Source organism: Pistacia vera, unplaced genomic scaffold (genome assembly GCF_008641045.1).
Source record: "Pistacia vera cultivar Batoury unplaced genomic scaffold, PisVer_v2 Contig331, whole genome shotgun sequence".
NCBI classification, from domain to species: Eukaryota; Viridiplantae; Streptophyta; class Magnoliopsida; order Sapindales; family Anacardiaceae; genus Pistacia; species Pistacia vera.
The window spans coordinates 65565-84822 of NW_022196148.1; the positions used below are offsets into that span (position 1 = coordinate 65565).

Consider the following 19258-nt stretch of genomic DNA (forward strand, 5'->3'; position numbering starts at 1 on the left):
TAATGTATTTTTCATACAAAAAATACAACAATAATACAAAATAAAAGAGCAACGTAGTATAAAATTATATATAAAATAATAAATATTTGAATTTAGGGACTTAAATAAAACATTGAAGAATTTTAAGGATCAAAGGATAATTTGAAAATCGGTTAACCAGTAATCAAATCGAAAATTCAGTTCGGTTTACATTCGGTTTTTAATCGAAATCGATCCGGTTTTCAATTTGGATTTTCTCCAAATCGAAAAACTGGTTCGGTTTTCGGTTTAGATAACAGATTCGGTTAACCGGTTTATCCCACCCCTACTTAGAAAATCGCCCCCTTTGCAAAAGACGAACCCCACCTCTAGATGCTTTCGAATTAGTCCTATTTTTATTTCAATTTTACCGTTATTGGTACATTTGGATTAGAGACATACAAGATAACATGACTAATTTTCATTTATTTTGTAAGATTCCAGTATTTGATTTATAAATAATAAAATATTACAGATATCTTTTATTATAATAGTGTTTATTGTTGATAATTTAAGAGATAATCTAATACCCTCCCCCAAGGGTGTTATTAAAAGACTACCGAATAATCTGATTTTTATATCTATTTTGCCCTTAATTAAATACCATTTCGAACACAATTGCTCTCAAATGTTATCAAATAACAATTAGTTCAACGCTCTACGTTTGAACAATTAGTTAAAACGCCACAACCACAAAAAAGTTTAAAAGTTAACAAAATACCTCAAATCACCCAAGACCACCTGCCAACCATTACTGTCGCTGGCCGCTGACGTCAATCATCGTAATCGTGCACGATCGGTGAGATCTGGACGATCGTGCACAGGTTAGGCCTTTTTCGATAGATCCATGTCTGGAAACAACTAGATTTGATTAAATATAAGCTACGAAATGGCCACAGATTTGGTCGTGAAATGATCGCAGTTTCATGGTCACATCTTTGATCGTAAAATGGCCACGAATCTAGCCGTGAAACGGCCACGGATTTGTAATCCATGGTAGGAAATGGCTTTATCGACCATATACGTCCAATCATGCGTCATTCTATTAACTATCAGTGGTGGCTAGCTATCGGCAGTGGCTTGGGATGGGTAGGTGGATTATAAATTAAAGTTTTATATGGTCGAGGTGTTTTAACAAAATTCCAAATGTAAGAGGTTAAAAAAAAAGATTCAAAAAATAATAATAAAAAATAATATTATATTAATACAATAAAATCTCTCTATAGTCATAATGATGAGACTAATTAATTTTATTACTATAAGAAGGTTATAACTTAATAGAGGTGTAGTTACAAAAATTATAGTTTTGATTTGTTATTTTATAATTCATGTTTTAGTAGTACAGTATTAGGATTTCAATTCATATTTTAGTAATATTAGGATTTCAATTCAGCGCTTCAATTATCTATTTTTGAAACGGATAAAAGATCGTTTCTTAGAACCAACAAAAATAAGTGTTATTGATAGAAATGTAAATGCAACTGATACGTAGTCAATTGATATGAAGCCACAGACAATTGTCAATGGTTTTAAGTGCTGCAAAATTAGGACCACTAATGTCAATGAATTGTAAGTTACAATGAAGTGGATGAGAATAAAAGAGTCACTATAGAATTGAGTGATCAAATTCGACAATTTCACTACACTAATCGAATTAATATTAATGTCTTCTTCAATTATTCAAAGGAGAAATCATTGTTGCAATCAGACAAGAAGAGAAAGGAAAAATCCTAAGGATAATAGTACGAAAATACAAAAAGTCTTGTACCATGAAACTCTAAACATGCTTGAGAAACTAAAAATATTTTCGCTTCAATAAGAAAGTATCCATGATAACGAGCTATTGCGTACTCGTTAGGTAAAAAATATGATAACAACTCTAAAGCATAAATCATTATCCTAAATAATTTTAAATAAATATTTTATTTCATTTTAAACATTTAGTTTTATATAACAGTTTTTTTTTTTTTAATATACAAATAATTATTACTATATAGAGGCAACATTTCTTAAGGCGGGAATTAGAAAAATTATAACTTGTTACAATGTAGAGTTTATTCTTACTTATAACTATCCCAAATTTCGACTAAAATTTTTTATGACTATGTAGAGTTTATTCATATATATATAAAATATCACTATAGAAAAGTTTTATTGTATTTAAAAAGAATGGCAATTTAATAATAAATATAATATACCCATCAATTTATCCTCCCAACCAAACATATTATTCACCAATTTATTCGAACCAACCAAACACGTTCCTAAACATTCATAATAATCTTCAAAGTGGTTTATCTTTCCGTTAATATAACATCTCCTATAATAAAACATTATATAATCCATGGCGCCCCTAATATAATAAAAACCTCTTACACAAATGCCCTCCTTTTTCTGATGTCATATAGTGGTTAATCTATCTTGTTGAATGACTTTCTTAACCTCAATTAGTAACCAAGATAGAGAACCTTACCTGCAACAAACCCAAAGAAGAAAAAGTTGATCGAAGCAAAAGTTAAGTGTTTGGCAGGCACAAGGATAACAAACAGAACAGTCAGTATCCCACCATAGCAAAGAAACCATAAAAACGTCGATAAGCTATTTGATTACTCGCCTGGGGTATGATCATGGACAGATTTTTCTTCATCATATCCATTGCCATATAGGGATCAGAAAACATTTGTGCTTGCGGATTTTGAGCCTGCTCTTTTGGAACATGCAATAACCCATTTTCCTACCACCACACAACAAACATACAAACATTCCCATATCAACAACAACAACAAAGCTGCAAGATGTTGTAGTCAAATGGGAGAATTTCACAACCCAGTCAGTTAAAAGTTTATAAATCATTTGAGGACCACTCAGGACTGTTCATCTAAATTTCTCAATAATGTTTAAGCACGCTGCTCAAATTTCGGTAGGGCCCATTCATGCTGAGCGATGTCGAGACTGTCTTTCTCGGCACCCAAGCTCTGACAAGGGGAAAAAAAACCCCATGGTTCAGGAGATATTCATGGTGCAGAATAACAACTTGCAGATAATTCTATGAAATAAGCTGACAAAACAGTTCTCAAATTCAAGTTTCTTTTTGTTATGTGCTCAAAATACCATGACAATCAAGGCAATGCTAATCAATATTCCCATCCAACGTATCTAAGTTCAATGTAATTTATAAAAAACAGATCCATGCCTAATCATCCCACAATTGATTTCCCCTCTAAAAGAACGTTGCAATCACATCTGTCCAATGCCTAATTTCCAGAGTATTATCCAATCAAATAAAAACAGGAGAATATCAGTCACAACTATGGAAAAGTATCAGCAGAGACCCCATTAAGATACAACAGAACATTAAAATTCCAAAGCATGAAGAAATTCTTAAGCGATCATGTTGAACACATGATAAAGGATAAGCTATGATTAGTTGGTAAGAAGCAAACCATCTTGTTCACCAGGCAGGCACAGGAGTTATGGCCATAGCTAGGCAATTACAATATGACATAAAGTCAGTGTCTTTTATACAGTTAGAAAATAGAGACAACTATCCTAGTGAATGCATGTATGTCCAAGTGCTTTTGTGTGTGCATGTGTTACTATGCACGTACATGTGCAAGAGAGAGTAAACGATTCAGCTTCTAATGAACCCACTAAATAATGTCAATTCTATTTCTCTATGCCTCCTTTTTACAATATTCGCTTATATTTAAACGACATGCACTTTAAACACCAAACAACTTAATCAGCAAGCCTGTATTCACTGATCGATAGTAGACCTCTATATCTCTACCTCCCCATCTCCTTGGCTAAGAGGCCTGTGATGTCTGCCTGAACAGTCAAGAGCATAAATTTCCTCCTCAGAGAGTCACTTTTCCTATATAAGGCCTCATCTTTCCCAGCATCTCCCTACACTTGGAGCTCATGTTCATGGCAAATGCTTCCCCAAAAAAGTTGATATTATAGAGTCAAATGCTTAGTTGGCATGGTCTTATTAATGGCCTGCTACACATAAAAAGGAACTTCTATGCTTCATGACTACTACAATTGTAAGACAGAACAGAAAACCCATTTCAATAAAAGAAGCCCTGCCTCAATATAATCTTAAATAAATTATTTTGCTAACTGTACTACCTGAAACAAGAAAACTGTTATGAGGTGCCCAGGGGAAGGAAAACATCATAAAACACTATAGTTGACTAACAAAAGGCAACCGACCCACATTAATTGTTTGTCTCATCAGTTGACAGTGATTGGGGCACAACCAAACAAAAGTAAAAAAATAGAACAGCATTTGATACCCTACATCAATTCCAGTGTTGAGAATAAGTGGAACAAGAGCTTGTAAATCAGTCTCAGCAATACCATTAACAACTTATGATATGGCATTAAGTTCTTGCATAAGCTGAAGTAGAAAATTGCAAAGACAGCAGAAACCAGCCCCTTCAGTGATTGAAAACTTCTCCATAGAGAAGTACATACCACTTGCTGCAATATTCCACAGGTTTATACTAATACTCAATGCCCTAGGGCATCATTCTGAAAAGACTTGCTCTATTACAAAGAATCCTCTCAAATAAAACCTAACAAAGTTAATATCATCAACAGCCATTCAGCTCTAAACTAGCATGTAACCAATTATTTCTTGCATAGTTGATCTCTTCTGTTTGTAGAGGGTATACTACTACCTTTACACTACACTAAAGTTATATGCATGGAAAAGCCCAAGAATGTTAAGTCCCGCCCATGTATTTTCTTGAAAAACAACTAATTATTAAAAGATTATTTGTCCACAAAAAATAAGTCAAGACATCAAACTTAAGTGCACAGATTGAAGATGAGCAAAATAGAGAGATATATGACATTAGACAACAAAAAAAGGGTAAACCATACTAAGCCTTAAAAGAAACTCAATAATGAACCACTTAAAGTTGTACCTTTGAGGGATCAAAACCAAACCCACTTATTTGCATCATTCGCTGTGTATCATCAGTTGCTGCATTAAGAGCATAAAACTGTAAGTTTGTAATATTCAACAGTAACTAAATTGTTGCTGAGCCTAAAAAACATTGCAAGAAGAAAATCAACATGCAGATCCAAGTTAAAGCAAAATAACAACACAAAGTTTAAAACAAAGAATCAATACTAACCATTTTCTTCTCCGAGAATGAGGCTAAACAAACCCCTTAATCCAAACAAATTGAGGAAATACCTGAAATAAAAATAAACAAGTTTTCAATAATTAAATTCAATCAACATATAGGTTCCCAAGCAACTAACACGGACTCAGATCAAAATGGAAAAAGGCATTCATGAATTAACTTCTTGTTGCCAACATCAGAAAATTACCATGATTGACTACTGACAAAGCTAACATCAACAGTGCTCAAGTCAATCCCATTCTGTAACATTGACCTGAACCTCTGAGTATATACAAGAATAAAAAGAAGCATCAGATACATATTACAAGATAACATAAAGCAACATTACCAAAATAGTAAATATCTAAAGTGAAACACAGAGATATCGTATAGGGCACATAATCAACCAAATTCTAGGAAACAGAAAAAGGCTACTACATTCTACTATCATCTCAACCAAAAAAATTAAACAAGTCACAAAAACACCACAAGACCAAGATAGAGAACCATACCTGCAACAAACCCAGAGAAGAAAAAGTTGACCCAAGCAAAAGTTAGTGTCTGGCCGGCACAAAGATAACAAACAGGACTGTCAGTATCCCATCATAGCAAAGAAACCATAAAACGTCAATAAGCTATTTGATTACTCACCTGGGGTATGATCATAGACAGATTTTTCTTCATCATATCCATAGCCATATTGGGATCAGAAAACATTTGGGCTTGCGGATTTTGAGCCTGCCCTTTTGGAACATGCAACAACCCATTTTCCTACCACCACACAACAAACATACAAACATTCCCATATCAACAACAAAAGCAACAAAACTGCAAGATGTTATGATATAACGGGAGAATTTCACAACCAAGACAGTTAAAAAATTGTTTTTTTCTTTTAATCAGAAGCCAGCCTTACAGCTGAGCTCAATGAAATTCTCAATTTTATAACCACACTTATCGTTTGTGATCTAAAAATCGAAACTAATATCTGCCTGATATAACCTCAAACTCAGGTATAATTTGTGAAATTCTCAGTTTGAAACTAATAACTCTTCTAAACCGAAATTAAATTTCAAAAATTGCTCGGAATTAACTAACTAACTGAGAACTAAATTATTCAAATTCAAAACAGCGAACAAACCTCGTTACTGAAATAAACTCCACGAGCACGAAACGACTTGGCAGGGATGCAATTGGCGCCGACACGTAAATTGCGCGCCCTAAGAATCACCTGACTGTTTAAAAAAAAAAAAAAAAAAAAAACAGAGAGAGAATAAACAATAATAAAATTGATAAAACAGAAAGGACATATTGAAAAATTGAATTAAGAGAGGGCTTGCCCTTCTTTGACGATTTTGGGATCGGGGACTTGAGCGGAGCGCATGAGTTTAGAGACGAAGTAGCGGAGGATGCCGATGAGTACCATCACTACTGATAAAGGAATTAGAACCCAGTCTCTGATCGCCGTGTCGAGCACCAGATCTTCCGCCATTGTTTCTTGATTGACGATCACGATCTCTCGTTGAGTTTTGATTCGGAGGATAATGCCGATGGCTGAGACGGGAGACTCGATACCAAGAGGAGCTAATATGTTTCTAGTAAAAATAACGTTTGGTACTTGAGTGTTGTCTCTCCTTTGGAAACGACACCGTTCTTTGGTCAATAAAACAAATTGTACGTGAATAAAGATAGGTTAATAAATGTTTTTAATAAGCACTGATGTAATAGTTCGATAAGTTCAGGTTTGGTTAGGTGGGGCCTAATGCGAGTTAACAAATTACAAATTTATACATCGCTTTTGTAAGACAGGACCTATTACGAGCTAATAAATTACCAATTTATACGTCACGTTTGTAAGAGAAAGTGAGAAGGGTTTATAAGTGTAGTATTATCGATTATGAATATATTGCTGTTTAGATGAATATGTTTTTATGTAAAAATATCCTAATTAAGTTTGGTCCTATTTTATTGAATAGTTGACAAAACTCATTGTTGTTTGAAGAAATCATCCACTTTGAGTTCATATTTTTTCACGAAAAGCAAACATGAGATAACAAATCTAATATTTCGTGAGGTTTCGAATAGTAGTCCGGAATGTAAGTTGATTATGTTATGCCTTTTAAGACGATCAAACAATTCTCAATCATGGTCCTTGCAAACATGATCTTCTATATAATCTATAAAAAGAAACTCTAAACTTGATATCTTTTTCTTTAAATGAGATCTCAATTCCAACGACGGTTTTATAGATATCTTACAATTAGAATCCCTCTTTTTTCCGAGCCAGTTCCTCCACCACCGCGAACCCCAGTTAGATTCAGGCATGATACACTTTTTATTCATTGGGAGAACCCAAGTACTCTCTTTCGGATTTAGGAAGAAGTTCTTACAGAAAGATACATGAGGAAAACAATCAACCTATTTCCATGGAGATCATTCACTCTCATGCACGCAAGGTGGTTTTGAAACTTTTTATGGAAGATTCTTAACTTGCAATGTGATGGATTCTGCAATGGCTTCAATTCTTTTCTTTCATGGTAGGCACTTTCCTTCTTTGGCATTCTCTTATAAAAGTATCCTCTTCCTTCTTTTTCCCATGGAGATCCAACCTCATTTTTCATTATTTCTTTCACCTTCAAAATGAGTTTACTCTCTTTCCCCTCCACCATAAACCACTGCAGTAAAACAATCTTCAATTCCCTTCCATTCACCTCTCAAACGAGTCACAATTTCCACAGATTTTCTGTTCATAGCACAAGTCTTTATACAACGTCTTCTTGTGTTGTCAAACTCTCTTCACCATTTTCATGGCAACCAGTGATCAAAACCAGTTCTTCTTCAAGCCACAGAGGACTATCCCTGGTGTCTTTTGATGCCAAGAGTGACTCAGGATCAATAGACCATGAAGATCACCGAGCTTTAGACACAGTCCTCAAGCTTTACTCGGCAATCAAAAGCCAAAATATCTGTGAGTTATCTGATATAATTGGCGAGGAATGTCGATGCGTATGCAATTTCATTTCATTCTTCCAACCCTTCCAAGGGAAGAAGGTACACGCATTTTCAATTAACAAAATAAATTTACATGATTAATTTGAAGTAAATTACTGATTAAATTCGGTTTATGTTGTAGCAAGTGATAGATTTTTTCAGTTATCTTATAAGAAGCTTGGGAAATAATATCGAGTTCGTAGTGAAACCAACTTTGCATGATGGAATGAACGTTGGCGTCGCATGGAGACTAGGTCTGTTTACCTTCACCTTCTAAACATACAATATAAATTCCTACAAGTTTAAAATCTTGCAAAAACACCCTAAATACCACCACTAGCATCAACAAACCAAAGCAAACAAGACCTGTTTTCGGTGACGACAACACTTCCCATCATCACAAAAACACTCCCCTCAATCTCCTGACCAAAACCCATATCACTCCTCCCTCGATTGCCTTGCCAATCGACGACAACAGCTCGATTTAATTTTGCGATTTTCAATCAATTCACTCACTCGAAATCACCTCTGTCACCACCATTGCACTCATCGGCCCTTCCTTTTCAAAAACCCTAACATCCCAACCTTTAATTGTTCACTGATTACCGTCCCAATTTCTAAGGTTTTCGGTGAAAGCCCTAGGTTTTAAAACATGGCATACTGTTATGCAATCAACCAATGAGAATATGTCATAATAACGAATGAAATACACTTGTTTTCTTCCTTGACCGGTTCTAAGTTAATTTTCATACATTTTGTTGCGATTTTCGCAGAATGGAGAAAGAACCATGTGCCATTGGGGAAGGGTTTCAGTTTCTACGTTTGCCAAATCTACCAGGGCAGGGTGGTGATAAGGTGCAGATGCATGAAATTTCCAACTTATTTAACATCAGTCAGTTAACATTTAGTCATCCAAAACGGCAAATCCTTTGAACTTTTACCCAAAGTTGTTGACACTAACCCTTTTGTCAAACATTCAGGAACGTGGAGATGTTCATGGAACCACTCCTTCATATGGAGCCTTTCAGAATCGTAAGCTTTTTACTTTTACTACTTTCTAGTTTCAGACTTGTGATGATGATGTCGACTTTTAATAATCTGTGGATTATCACATCCCGAATCCAATTTTCTTCTGTTTTGAGCAGAAAATAATGAGCTACGTGATGATGGTAGTGGACAAGCTGAGCTCCTATACAATGACAAAGGATCAGAAACGAAAGGCTTTATTATACAAATCATTGTTCCTTCTATTCTTCTTGGCTGTACTTCTGTTATTTTCAAAACCTGGATTGTATTAAGCCACAAGGGAATGTCTCCCCCATCATGGCTCTCCTTATCATGTACTATTTCACCTAAGTGGCGAGTCAAAATTCAAGATTCTGAAAGCCATTACTAACCAAATAACAAAACAGCCAAGATAGTGAATAAACCCATATGATATGATACACTATCAGTCCCTCTTTTGTTTTTTGCTTAATAATCTATCTTAGTGGGCACCTTACAATTAGAAAAATACTAAAATCCACCAACCGCTATAAACAGAAAGAAGAAAAGCAGATACATAACAGCATGATGCATGCTTGTCATAATCGCACAAATCAGCAAGAGAGGTTTCTTACTTCAATTACAAGATTACTTGCAACCGAAATAGCCTTCAGAAGTCAACAACAAAAAAGTTGAGATTAGGAAAAAGACAGTGCACCTGCTCACCAAACATCTTCATAAGTTTAAACTTTAAATAATCTCTCTCACAAATCACCTTTGCAGCTTCCATGGTTGCGTTCGACGCTGACCTATATACCTGCTTTGCTCAGAGAATCAATAACTTAATTTGACTGTTACTAAGAATGTTATCCTATGTTAGTCTAAATTCTTTTGAGGTTCATTGGCTGGGGGCAATGTTGGAAATGCAAACTGCAGCATGGACTTAACCAAGCAATGAGATACTCGGATTGCTACTTCCGAAAAGATAACAAGGATTTTATCATTACAATCTGGTTTCGTTCAGTCTATATTTTTAGGTTAGCATGGAAACCTAAACCCAAGGGCAACAGCTTAACTACAACATATCCTCACCATTGCCCGTGGTACAGTCTCATTCTAATCACAAATAAACAAGTAGTGTAAAACATCATTTATCTAACCATGTCAATGCACAAAGGAGAAAAAGAAAAGTCTTCACTATCTGTTCTACCATCAGAAGTGACAGGATGACAAGGTCCCATGCACCTACAAAAATAAGACAAGAAATATTCAAGTAACAATCAGAGCACAAGAAAATCAAAATAAATGCACACACAAGCAAGGCAGATTATACAACAAACCCAAAAAGGTAGGATGAAGGCAGAACAAATGATAAAACATACACACGTCATGCTTTTTCTTTATTTCCAGAAACACACACACATAAGTGTAGTAAGGCTCCTAGAACAACAAACTTGCCCAAAGAAACAACAAAAACTCCATCAATCAATATCACCAAAGAGACAAGTAGATACAATAATTTAGTCCAGCCAGCAGAATAAACCTGAGTTAAAATGATGGCATATTGCTAAATTAACAATGGAAAGATTAATATTGATATCCAATTGTGAAGTTGATCAAACTACATGAAAAGAAGTACAGTATCACCTAAAACTCAATCTGAATTATTTTTGAAACTTGCCAACTCTCAAATGTTTGATGTAACACACCAATGAAACTGAAGTATGTATTAATTCAAGGGAGCAAATATATTGAGTTTATACGAACCAGTCAAAAAGTCAATCATGACTGCCTGAAAAAGTGCTTGCGTGCTAACATCTCATTTATCCCCAATGCTGAGATGCTCTCACATCCAAGAAGCTCACGCAGATTTGCATCACATAGTATCACCATTGAATTTAGAGGATCCTAAAAGAACACAAGCAAAACAACTAAAAGTTAATGCCAAAGAAATTTATTACTTTAGATATGGTAATCTACCAAAAAATTGCACTGCAAAACACAAAAAGAAAATGAAGAAGAAACAACTAAACTATACACGATTACAAAACTTGCAATCATGAAATGAAGATATGGAGAGAACTCAAGTCAAGTTCAACAACATAAAGCACACACATTCATACAGACTTATAGACAAGCTAATTCAAGCTGGCTAAACCGTAAATAAACAAGTAGTAAAAATTTCAAGATTACAAGAATAACAAATAACTTGTGGCCCAGACACCCACCTCAAGTTGGTTAACCTTTATGTACTCCCAGACACGTTTGCTTGCTTCTGCTTGAAGCATCTCCCTTCCTCCAGTACCAAAAAACTTGGCCAGTGCTTCAGATATTATTACAGGAGATGGAACAGATTCAGTACTTTCAGTTGTGGACTGAGTGTCTACCTTGAACCGTTTAGCTTGACTAGCCTCCTCTGTGGGAAGTTATAAGGGGAGAGAAAAAATGACTTGGTCAAGGTCATTATATAACAAAAAATAGTTACACAAAATGCCACATTACGTACTTGTGGGTTCAAGCGCAATTATATGTTTAGCAAGTAACTTATTCATCTTGAACATGTCAGTGCAGTCAGTCTCAAAAACCACACGCAACGCGTCATCACAAATGATCTTTCTCTTGTTACTCGGGTCTTGGAGGTTGTTCTTCCTTATGTATGCCCACAACTGCTTCACAATCTAAATCAAGGAAAAGCAGAAATCTCAAAAATCCGAACACAAAAATACTTTTACAACATTAACCATCTAACTAAATGCTGTCTTGTAATGTATTGAACTTGATTGATCAAGAAATAACAACCTCAGTCCTCGGCAAAGCTGGCTCACCAACAATGGCCTGAAGCTCAGGTGAAACACCACAAACTTTGTTCAAGCCACCTGGCCCACCTCTTCTTTTGGCTCCAACAGGGGCACTGCAGTAAAATCACAACACCCAAAATCATTTTTACACGAATGACTAAGCTAAAACACTAAGATCCAAATAAACTTAATAATAACAAAAACTAAACAAGGTTAAATCTTAATTCTTATGACGTGAGTCACGTGTCAAGTTTGGTGGCGAGAAACTGAAACTTCCCCAAAAATAATGCAATAGTCTCTGATTCTTCTTCCGGCGGGTCTAATGACTCTTGTCTTGTTCTAACTAATCATTCAAGCCTCAGATCGAAGTATGAATAAAGTTAAAAACTGTTTTAGCATTATATGGGAACTATCAATGGTCAATTATTCATTAAAATACTAACTTCAATGCAACCCAATTACATATTGCACAAGAAACACAGTCTTTCAACATCAAAAACAACAATTCTGCTCAAAAGAATCAATTTTTACACCAAAAAAGAAAGAAAACAAAAGTAAAGTAAAGCATAAAAAAAAAAAAGACTATCCTTTAAAAAAAAAAACCCTAATTTTTTTTTTTTGAAAAAATCTTTAGACACAAATGCAATTACAGAACTACCCTGAAATTGACAACACTCAAACCCTAAAAAAAACAACAATTTCTGAGAAAACAGAAAGACAAGTAACCAGACTGGAAAAAAAAAAAAAAAAAAATTCCGAACCTTTCTTTAGGAACTTCAGCCGGAATTTGGGAAAACCCCTCAGGTTTCACGACATTGGAATGCGGCCGGAGCTGCTGCGTCTGCTGCGGAGGAGCCGGGGAAGGGGATGGGTGAGGCTGGTGAAAGTTGAGCTCCTGAGGGAGCTGGGGGTGGTGGTGAGGGTGGAGGGCAAAATGGGGAGAAAATTGCTGTGGCGGTAGAGAGAATTGGGGGTGATGTGGAAGGGCAAAATGGTCTTTCGACAAAGTTTGTTGCTGTTGTGGTTGAAGTTGTTGGGTGGTTACTACTTGCGTTGTCGGGTGAGCCCGGAGGAGGAGGCTGATCTGGTCTCTGATGAACCCGGCTTTGTGCGACAAGTCTAAACCTAGCTTAGCCTCCAGCTGCTGCACGATACAGTTTAAGGAAGTGACGGCGTTGGGGTCGGACTGTCGGAGCAGTGTCTCCACACCTTTAGCTATCTCCTGGTCCGTTATCATTGTCAGTTAAAACTGTTTTTTTTTTTTTTTCTTTTCTTATCTCTTCTACATAAAAATATTTAACTGAATAAACTGACTCACTCACACAGAATACATAAACGTTTCTCTCTTCTCTCTCTCTCTCTAAATCTCTCACTCTCTCCCTCTAAATCTCTTTCTCTCTCACTCTCTCTGCTATCTCTATCTCTCTCTCTCACACACTCTTTCTCTCTCTTTATATTACTTTAAATGACCGAAGTGCCCTTTACATTTGCGAAATTTAAATTTCAGGACCGAAAGGCGGTTTTACCCTCACCGTTTGGGTGCTGAGGTGGAGGGTTAAATACATCGACATCACCTTCTTTTTGAGTTAAATACATTTTAGTCCCTAAGGTTTTGTATAAGTACAATGAGATCTAGTAAAATGTCAAAGTAACACTTGAAACTTTATCAAATTACCTACTATTTTTATTTTTTCATAAAAGTATAAAGAGTAATGCTACAGACACCGAATTTTTATATGAAGGACATGATAACTAGTCAGACGCGACCACACTAGAGTCTTTTATGAATGAACGGTCGTCCAACATTTATGGACGTCTGCCCATATTTAATGGACTCTCATTCATATTTTATGAACGGGTGTTCATTTACTATAGATGAGAGATGGATGTTCGTCTAAAAAATTTTAAAAGAAAAATAATAGACGCCCGTCTATCTTATATGGACGGGTATCTATTTAATATGGACAGACGTCCATAGATGGACATCCGTCCAAAGTATTTTAAAAAAAAATTACATTCAATGGACAGACGTCCCTTTTATATGGACGTCTGTCAATTGTTTAATTTAAAAAAAATTACATTCAATTTGGGAGGCCCAAATTTTAGTTTAATAACAAATTTTCTTTAAAATTTTCAATTAGAATGTTTAATAATTTAGGCCTCCCAAAACAAGTTTCATTTCTCTCTTGCATTTTGTTTATAAATGAAAAAAAAAATTGAAAATTAAAAAAAAAAAATTGAGAATGGACGCCAGTTTTTACTTCTCTCTTGCCTTTTCTTTATAAATGAAAAAAAAAATTGAAAATTAAAAAAAAATTGTGAATGGACTAGCGTCCATACTTAAAATTAAAATTTTTTTCTTTTATTTCATCTACAAATTTTATACTTTAAAAATAATATTTTATCTGAAATTATATAAACGCCCATCCTAGCAAAAGGACTCCCATCCATAATATATAGACAGGAGTCCATAACTATAGACAGTCATCTTCATAAGAGGACGGGCATCCATAAACAATTTAGACCAAATTTTTTTAATTTAAACTATGAACGGGCGTCCATTCTAGGTGGACGGCCGTGAGTCCATTTCAAATAAACGGTCGTCCAATAACAATGGACGGTCGTCCATATTTGATGGACGACCTTTCATTCACGGAATATTTGTTAATTTATTAATGTGATACGTGGCTCGTCTAATTCAGTGGATGTGTCGTTCGGTGTAAAAATTCGGTGCAAAACGTCGGTGTCTATAACATTTTTCAAGTATAAAATACTCTTAATTTTATGTTATGTAAAATGATATTAAAATATTAACAGAATTATAATTAAAAAAAAAACTATTTTTAACTTAAAATTTTGTTACAAATCTAGAGCCATTTTGGTAATTATAAGAAAAAAATATAATATTAATATCTAAGGGTATTTCTTTAAACAGCTGCTAACTAATAATATATTATAATAAAGCCCCAAGTATTCCATTCAAATTTTATTGAACTTTATTGCTACTTACACAAACCCCAGGGGCCAATAAACTTCTTTTCTTTTTATATCAAATATTTTTTACGATTGTGGCCTTTGATGGTGGGAAGCTTAGTTCAGAGGTTGAGGGGTAAGAGGGTAAATGAAGCGATGTTAAAGCGTTAAGGAGAGAATGGGAATGGAGGGATAAAGCCACGCTTCAGAAAAAGATAAAGAGGTGAACGGAAATGGAACCGTCTTGTCTTTAGCACAGTGAAAGACTTAAAGGTCAAAAGTGGTGGGTTGAATTACGTTATTACCCATCACTGGCTTTCCTTTGATTTTACCAGTGTGGGGCTGAGATGAGAGGTAAAATGGTCAATTAAAAACGGTTTCTTGTATTTGACTTTGAACCGTTGGATGATGATAGTGGGGGGTGGCCGGGTGGGTCAACAACTGTAGAATGTTGTTGGGGACTGGCAGATGAGATGTGAGGCCCCGTTTATCCAACGGCTGAGAATCCCTTTTGTCATCCTTTGTAAATTTCAACTCAATGTCAATGCATTCCATTAACCTACCAAATGTCTAATGACACCATTTCCATTTTATTGTTGAAATGTGGATCAAAAGCTTAAGATCTTTTTAGGTTTTCAAATTCCTTTTAATCTTATAATAATAATTTTTTTATACCAAAGATATGAACGTCCACCCAATCAATACATGTTAAACTGGCGTTTTATCTGTACATGCCTCATGATTGATTAATTATTCGTGTCGTTTAGTATATTAATGGGTGACGGTTTATGTATAAGAGGGAAGTTCTGTAAAAGCAACAGGAAAATTTGCTTAGATACCAATAAGCAAGGCTTATTTTGGGCCGTGTTATAAATGCCTTAGTTAAACATATTGACGGTCTAAGTGAAATTTCAGCTTCTGAATCTTGATTAATTGAACCCCCACCCCATGTATTATTTTGTGTCATTCTGTATATGAGCCTCTTCAAACATGACTTATTGCTATTGATTCGATGATCCCTATAGCACTTGGTCAGGAAAATTAATTACTAGGGGTAGACAGAATTTTTCTTATGCTTGAGCTTAGTTCTAGGTGTTTAAGCGTAGAGTTTGACTTAACATACTTATGTCTACGATTACTTTAAACACTCAATACATTGTGAATATAAAAATTCATGATTGATTTTCAAGCGTACTTGATAAATATCATATTGCGAGTATCTTGACTTGCGTCAAAAATGAGTTTAAGAACCTCAAATCAAGATTATAGTCAGGATGGTCGAGATACTTACATAAGATCATGAATTAAGATGTTCATAAAAAGATATATAATTTACATACCAAGTGCAAGATAACACATCATAAGAAAAAATATTTATCAAAGCTATGTGTCACAGACTATGAGTTTCACACCTAATAGGCTAATCTATTAGATGGAGAGACTCTCCCCCTTATAAGCCAAGACCTCTCTTAATGTGCTTGTCATCAAAAGCGCATTGGGGATGTCTTGGGCTTATAAAGGGAGGAGTCTCTCCATCTAATGGGTTAACCTTTAGAGTGTGAAACTCCCAATCCATGACAGTGGTATCAAAACAAACTTAATCCGTCTTTTGATGTCCCGTCAAGCACCCGCACAGAGGCGTTTCCGCGTATGATAGTGGTCCTACTCGAGAGTGAAATGGACAGGTAGGCAGTGTGATAGTGGGTCCACTCGAGAGTGAGATGGATAGATAGGTCGGGGGTGTCACAGGATTGGGTGGGGGAGAATGTCAAGGATCCTACATTGAAAACGCATTGGGGAGGTCTTAGACTTATAAAGGGAAATCCCTCTACCTAATGTATTAGCCTTTTGGATGTAAAACCCACAACCCATGACATAAGTTACCATATTTATCGCATCAATTCATCATTTATAAATGTGCAGCGTTATTCATAAGATTCCGAGAGCACTGTAACAAGGTCCAGCCCAGAAATCTAAATTTGGGCCCGATGTGAACCATCTTCATCTGGGCCGAGCTTCGATTATTTGTTCCCGGCCCGAATAAGAGTTCGTTGTTTAGATTTACCTATCGATGTAACCAAACAAAGCCTGTTCCAACACAGAGCGAGGGGGACGGAGGGAGGTGCAAAAACAATGTCTCAGGTTGTCAACATAAACCCTCTCAATTCCTCGTATTCAACACGACCCGCTATCAAAACGAATACCAAAACCAAAACTGGACTTCTCTGCTCCGAACACTCAAGTGCGATGGCAAGTTTTCTTGCCTCTTTTCAGACAATCGAAAAGAGGTACCAACTTATCATCTCTCTCTCTTTTTTTTATTTTATTATTTTATTTACGAATTTTTTACAGATATAATTATTTGTTTTAATGAATATTCAAGTTGTAGTTTGAAGAGAGTGATTATGATTTGATTCTATGTTGCTTGGAGCGTGGCTTGATTGGATTTTTTGATGTTTGAAGCTCAGAAATTGGGAGCTTGAGCTCTGTGCATAATTTTATACTTCCATGGTTTCTAATTGGGTCAAGTTAGATTAAGCTTTTGTGGAAATTTGAGCTCCCTTGTGTCTTCAATGTTGATTGGGGTAGGCTGTGTTTCGTGAGAGTTTCTGAATATTTTACAATGGTTAGTGTTCTATGAGAAGATGAGGAAATCATGCAAAAAACAAATTCGTATTCATGCTCAAGGGGTGGCTTTCGTTTTTAGGAGTACTTATTGAATAATGATGCAGTAAAGTATTACACTATGGGGAGTGAGAGTAAGTTTTGATTTCCAGAGTTATTGTTTGATAGAAGGTATTCAAATGAAGTTTGAGAAGTTATGGATAATTCTATCAACTTGAGGTGTTTATGGTGGATTTCACTTTATATTAAGCTCCTTTGCCTGGTGTAACCATATATTACCATCAATATGAGTTTGTTGACCAGATATCATACAGGTAAACAAATAATAACATGATATGATGTGATATAACAACATTTACAACTTCTGTTGCTCTGAGCATTTAGACCAAATGTCAGTCTACTGCACCCAAATAACATACTTGATATGTTCTTTTTACTTTTTACAGTCGTTTTGTGACACTTGGCATATGTTGCTACAAAGAGGGGTGGCCATGCAGAGTTCTCTTAGAGTTATTGTTAGTAATTATTTTCAATGTGCAATATTTGAATGATGTTTTGGCCATTCAACAGGTAGATGTGTCATTGTTTCTACTTTTCTGATTAGGATGTTTGAAATTGAAAAATCACCAAAAGGGAAGTATGAAAAAATAACACAACTAAGTTTGTTTCTTTTCGCAAACTACTTGAGGTTGACCAGCTGAGTCTTATTTTGACATATAGCTCTTTCCTTGTCTTTGTTTTTTTGGATGTAAGAATTCGAAAGATTCATTTTCTCCTTTTTAATAATGCTTTTTCCTTCGCATGGTAGATTTAATATATCTATATCTATGGTGGCAGGAACAAGCTAGGAAAGCCTTAGATAATGCACTTGGTGGAAAGAAAAATGAGTTTGAGAAGTGGAACAAAGAGATTAAGAGAAGAGAAGAGGCAGGTGGTGGAGGTGATGCTGGTGGAGGAGGTTGGTTTGGATGGGGGGGACGGTTTGGTTGGTCCAATGGTGATCATTTTTGGCAAGAAGCACAACAAGCAAGTCTTGCTGTGCTCGGCATTATCATCATGGTAAGCAGTTTTCTTCGTCTTTAAAGTTTGTAAAGCTGGCATCCATGATTATTATGGTCATTTCTGTGTCTCTTTCTCTCATAAATTTGCTTTCATATTGACAGTATCTCATAGTTGCAAAAGGAGAAGTGCTTCTTGCTGTGATCTTCAATCCACTGTTGTATGCTTTGCGAGGAACAAGAAACGGGTTCAGTTTCATAACCTCAAGATTCCTTCAGAAGGCATCTCCAGATGGTCCTGCTAATTTTGATGATATGTCAAAGAAGGAAGTCTACGGGTTTGTCTCAGCTAAAGAGAGAGTTTTGAAAAAGTGGGGAAGCGATTAATTGTTTGGTTTCAGTTTTGAAGGTTACTTAATCCATATATGTTATAAATGCAATGAGGTATACCAATTTTTGTAAACTTAATGAGCAAGGATGAACAAGACAAGGCTAAGGAGCAGCCCTTTTTTTTTTTTTTTGTGGTGTGGAGAATGCTTGCTTTTTGTAATTGGTATTACTTGATTTTGAAATCCTAATTTCCATTCACATGAATTTGGAATTAAGCATTTTTTTTCTATTCAGTGGCCTTGGCTAAAACATACCTTACCAAAATCTATTCGTATTAACACTCTGGGAAATGCTTGCCTTCTGTAATTATCCTAATTTGATTGTTGAAATCTCAACTCTTCAT

At 35.5% G+C, this 19258-nt stretch overlaps 3 protein-coding genes and 1 pseudogene across 3 annotated transcripts; 2 read left to right on the plus strand and 2 right to left on the minus strand.

Moving 5' to 3' along the window:
• Positions 1–2882: 2882 nt before the first annotated feature.
• On the minus strand, positions 2883–6740 carry LOC116137615 (annotated as a pseudogene).
• A 1041-nt stretch (positions 6741–7781) lies between these two features.
• On the plus strand, positions 7782–9461 carry LOC116137652. Its single transcript, XM_031423336.1, has 5 exons — positions 7782–8207; positions 8290–8401; positions 8921–9002; positions 9128–9179; positions 9293–9461. Exons 1-5 carry the CDS (start codon positions 7797–7799, stop codon positions 9443–9445), a joined length of 810 nt encoding a protein of 269 aa, XP_031279196.1. The 5' UTR covers positions 7782–7796; the 3' UTR covers positions 9446–9461.
• A 269-nt stretch (positions 9462–9730) lies between these two features.
• On the minus strand, positions 9731–13302 carry LOC116137653. Its single transcript, XM_031423337.1, has 6 exons — positions 12691–13302; positions 11931–12042; positions 11638–11809; positions 11360–11547; positions 10899–11039; positions 9731–10376 (listed from the first exon to the last, which is right to left on the minus strand). The coding sequence occupies exons 1-5, from the start codon at positions 13164–13166 to the stop codon at positions 10914–10916; spliced, it is 1074 nt and encodes a 357-aa protein (XP_031279197.1). The 5' UTR covers positions 13167–13302; the 3' UTR covers positions 9731–10376; positions 10899–10913.
• Positions 13303–16552: 3250 nt separating this feature from the next.
• LOC116137617 lies at positions 16553–19049 on the plus strand. Its single transcript, XM_031423306.1, has 4 exons — positions 16553–16587; positions 16962–17190; positions 18365–18586; positions 18691–19049. Exons 1-4 carry the CDS (start codon positions 16553–16555, stop codon positions 18910–18912), a joined length of 708 nt encoding a protein of 235 aa, XP_031279166.1. The 3' UTR covers positions 18913–19049.
• Positions 19050–19258: the final 209 nt, after the last annotated feature.

Excerpts from the sequence above, each read along its gene's own strand:
- LOC116137653 (XM_031423337.1), bottom strand. The coding sequence starts at position 13,166 with ATGATAACGGACCAGGAGATAGCTAAAGGTGTGGAGACACTGCTCCGA. Across the intron at positions 11,810-11,930 it reads CAGCTTTGCCGAGGACTGAG|ATTGTGAAGCAGTTGTGGGC; the intron begins GTTGTTATTTCT and ends TCCTTGATTTAG. Across the intron at positions 11,040-11,359 it reads TAAAGGTTAACCAACTTGAG|GATCCTCTAAATTCAATGGT; the intron begins GTGGGTGTCTGG and ends GTGTTCTTTTAG.
- LOC116137617 (XM_031423306.1), top strand. The coding sequence starts at position 16,553 with ATGATAGTGGTCCTACTCGAGAGTGAAATGGACAG. Across the intron at positions 17,191-18,364 it reads TTTCAGACAATCGAAAAGAG|GAACAAGCTAGGAAAGCCTT; the intron begins GTACCAACTTAT and ends CTATGGTGGCAG. Across the intron at positions 18,587-18,690 it reads TGCTCGGCATTATCATCATG|TATCTCATAGTTGCAAAAGG; the intron begins GTAAGCAGTTTT and ends TCATATTGACAG.
- LOC116137652 (XM_031423336.1), top strand. The coding sequence starts at position 7,797 with ATGAGTTTACTCTCTTTCCCCTCCACCATAAACCACTGCAGTAAAACA. Across the intron at positions 8,402-8,920 it reads TGGCGTCGCATGGAGACTAG|AATGGAGAAAGAACCATGTG; the intron begins GTCTGTTTACCT and ends CGATTTTCGCAG. Across the intron at positions 9,003-9,127 it reads CAGGGCAGGGTGGTGATAAG|GAACGTGGAGATGTTCATGG; the intron begins GTGCAGATGCAT and ends TCAAACATTCAG.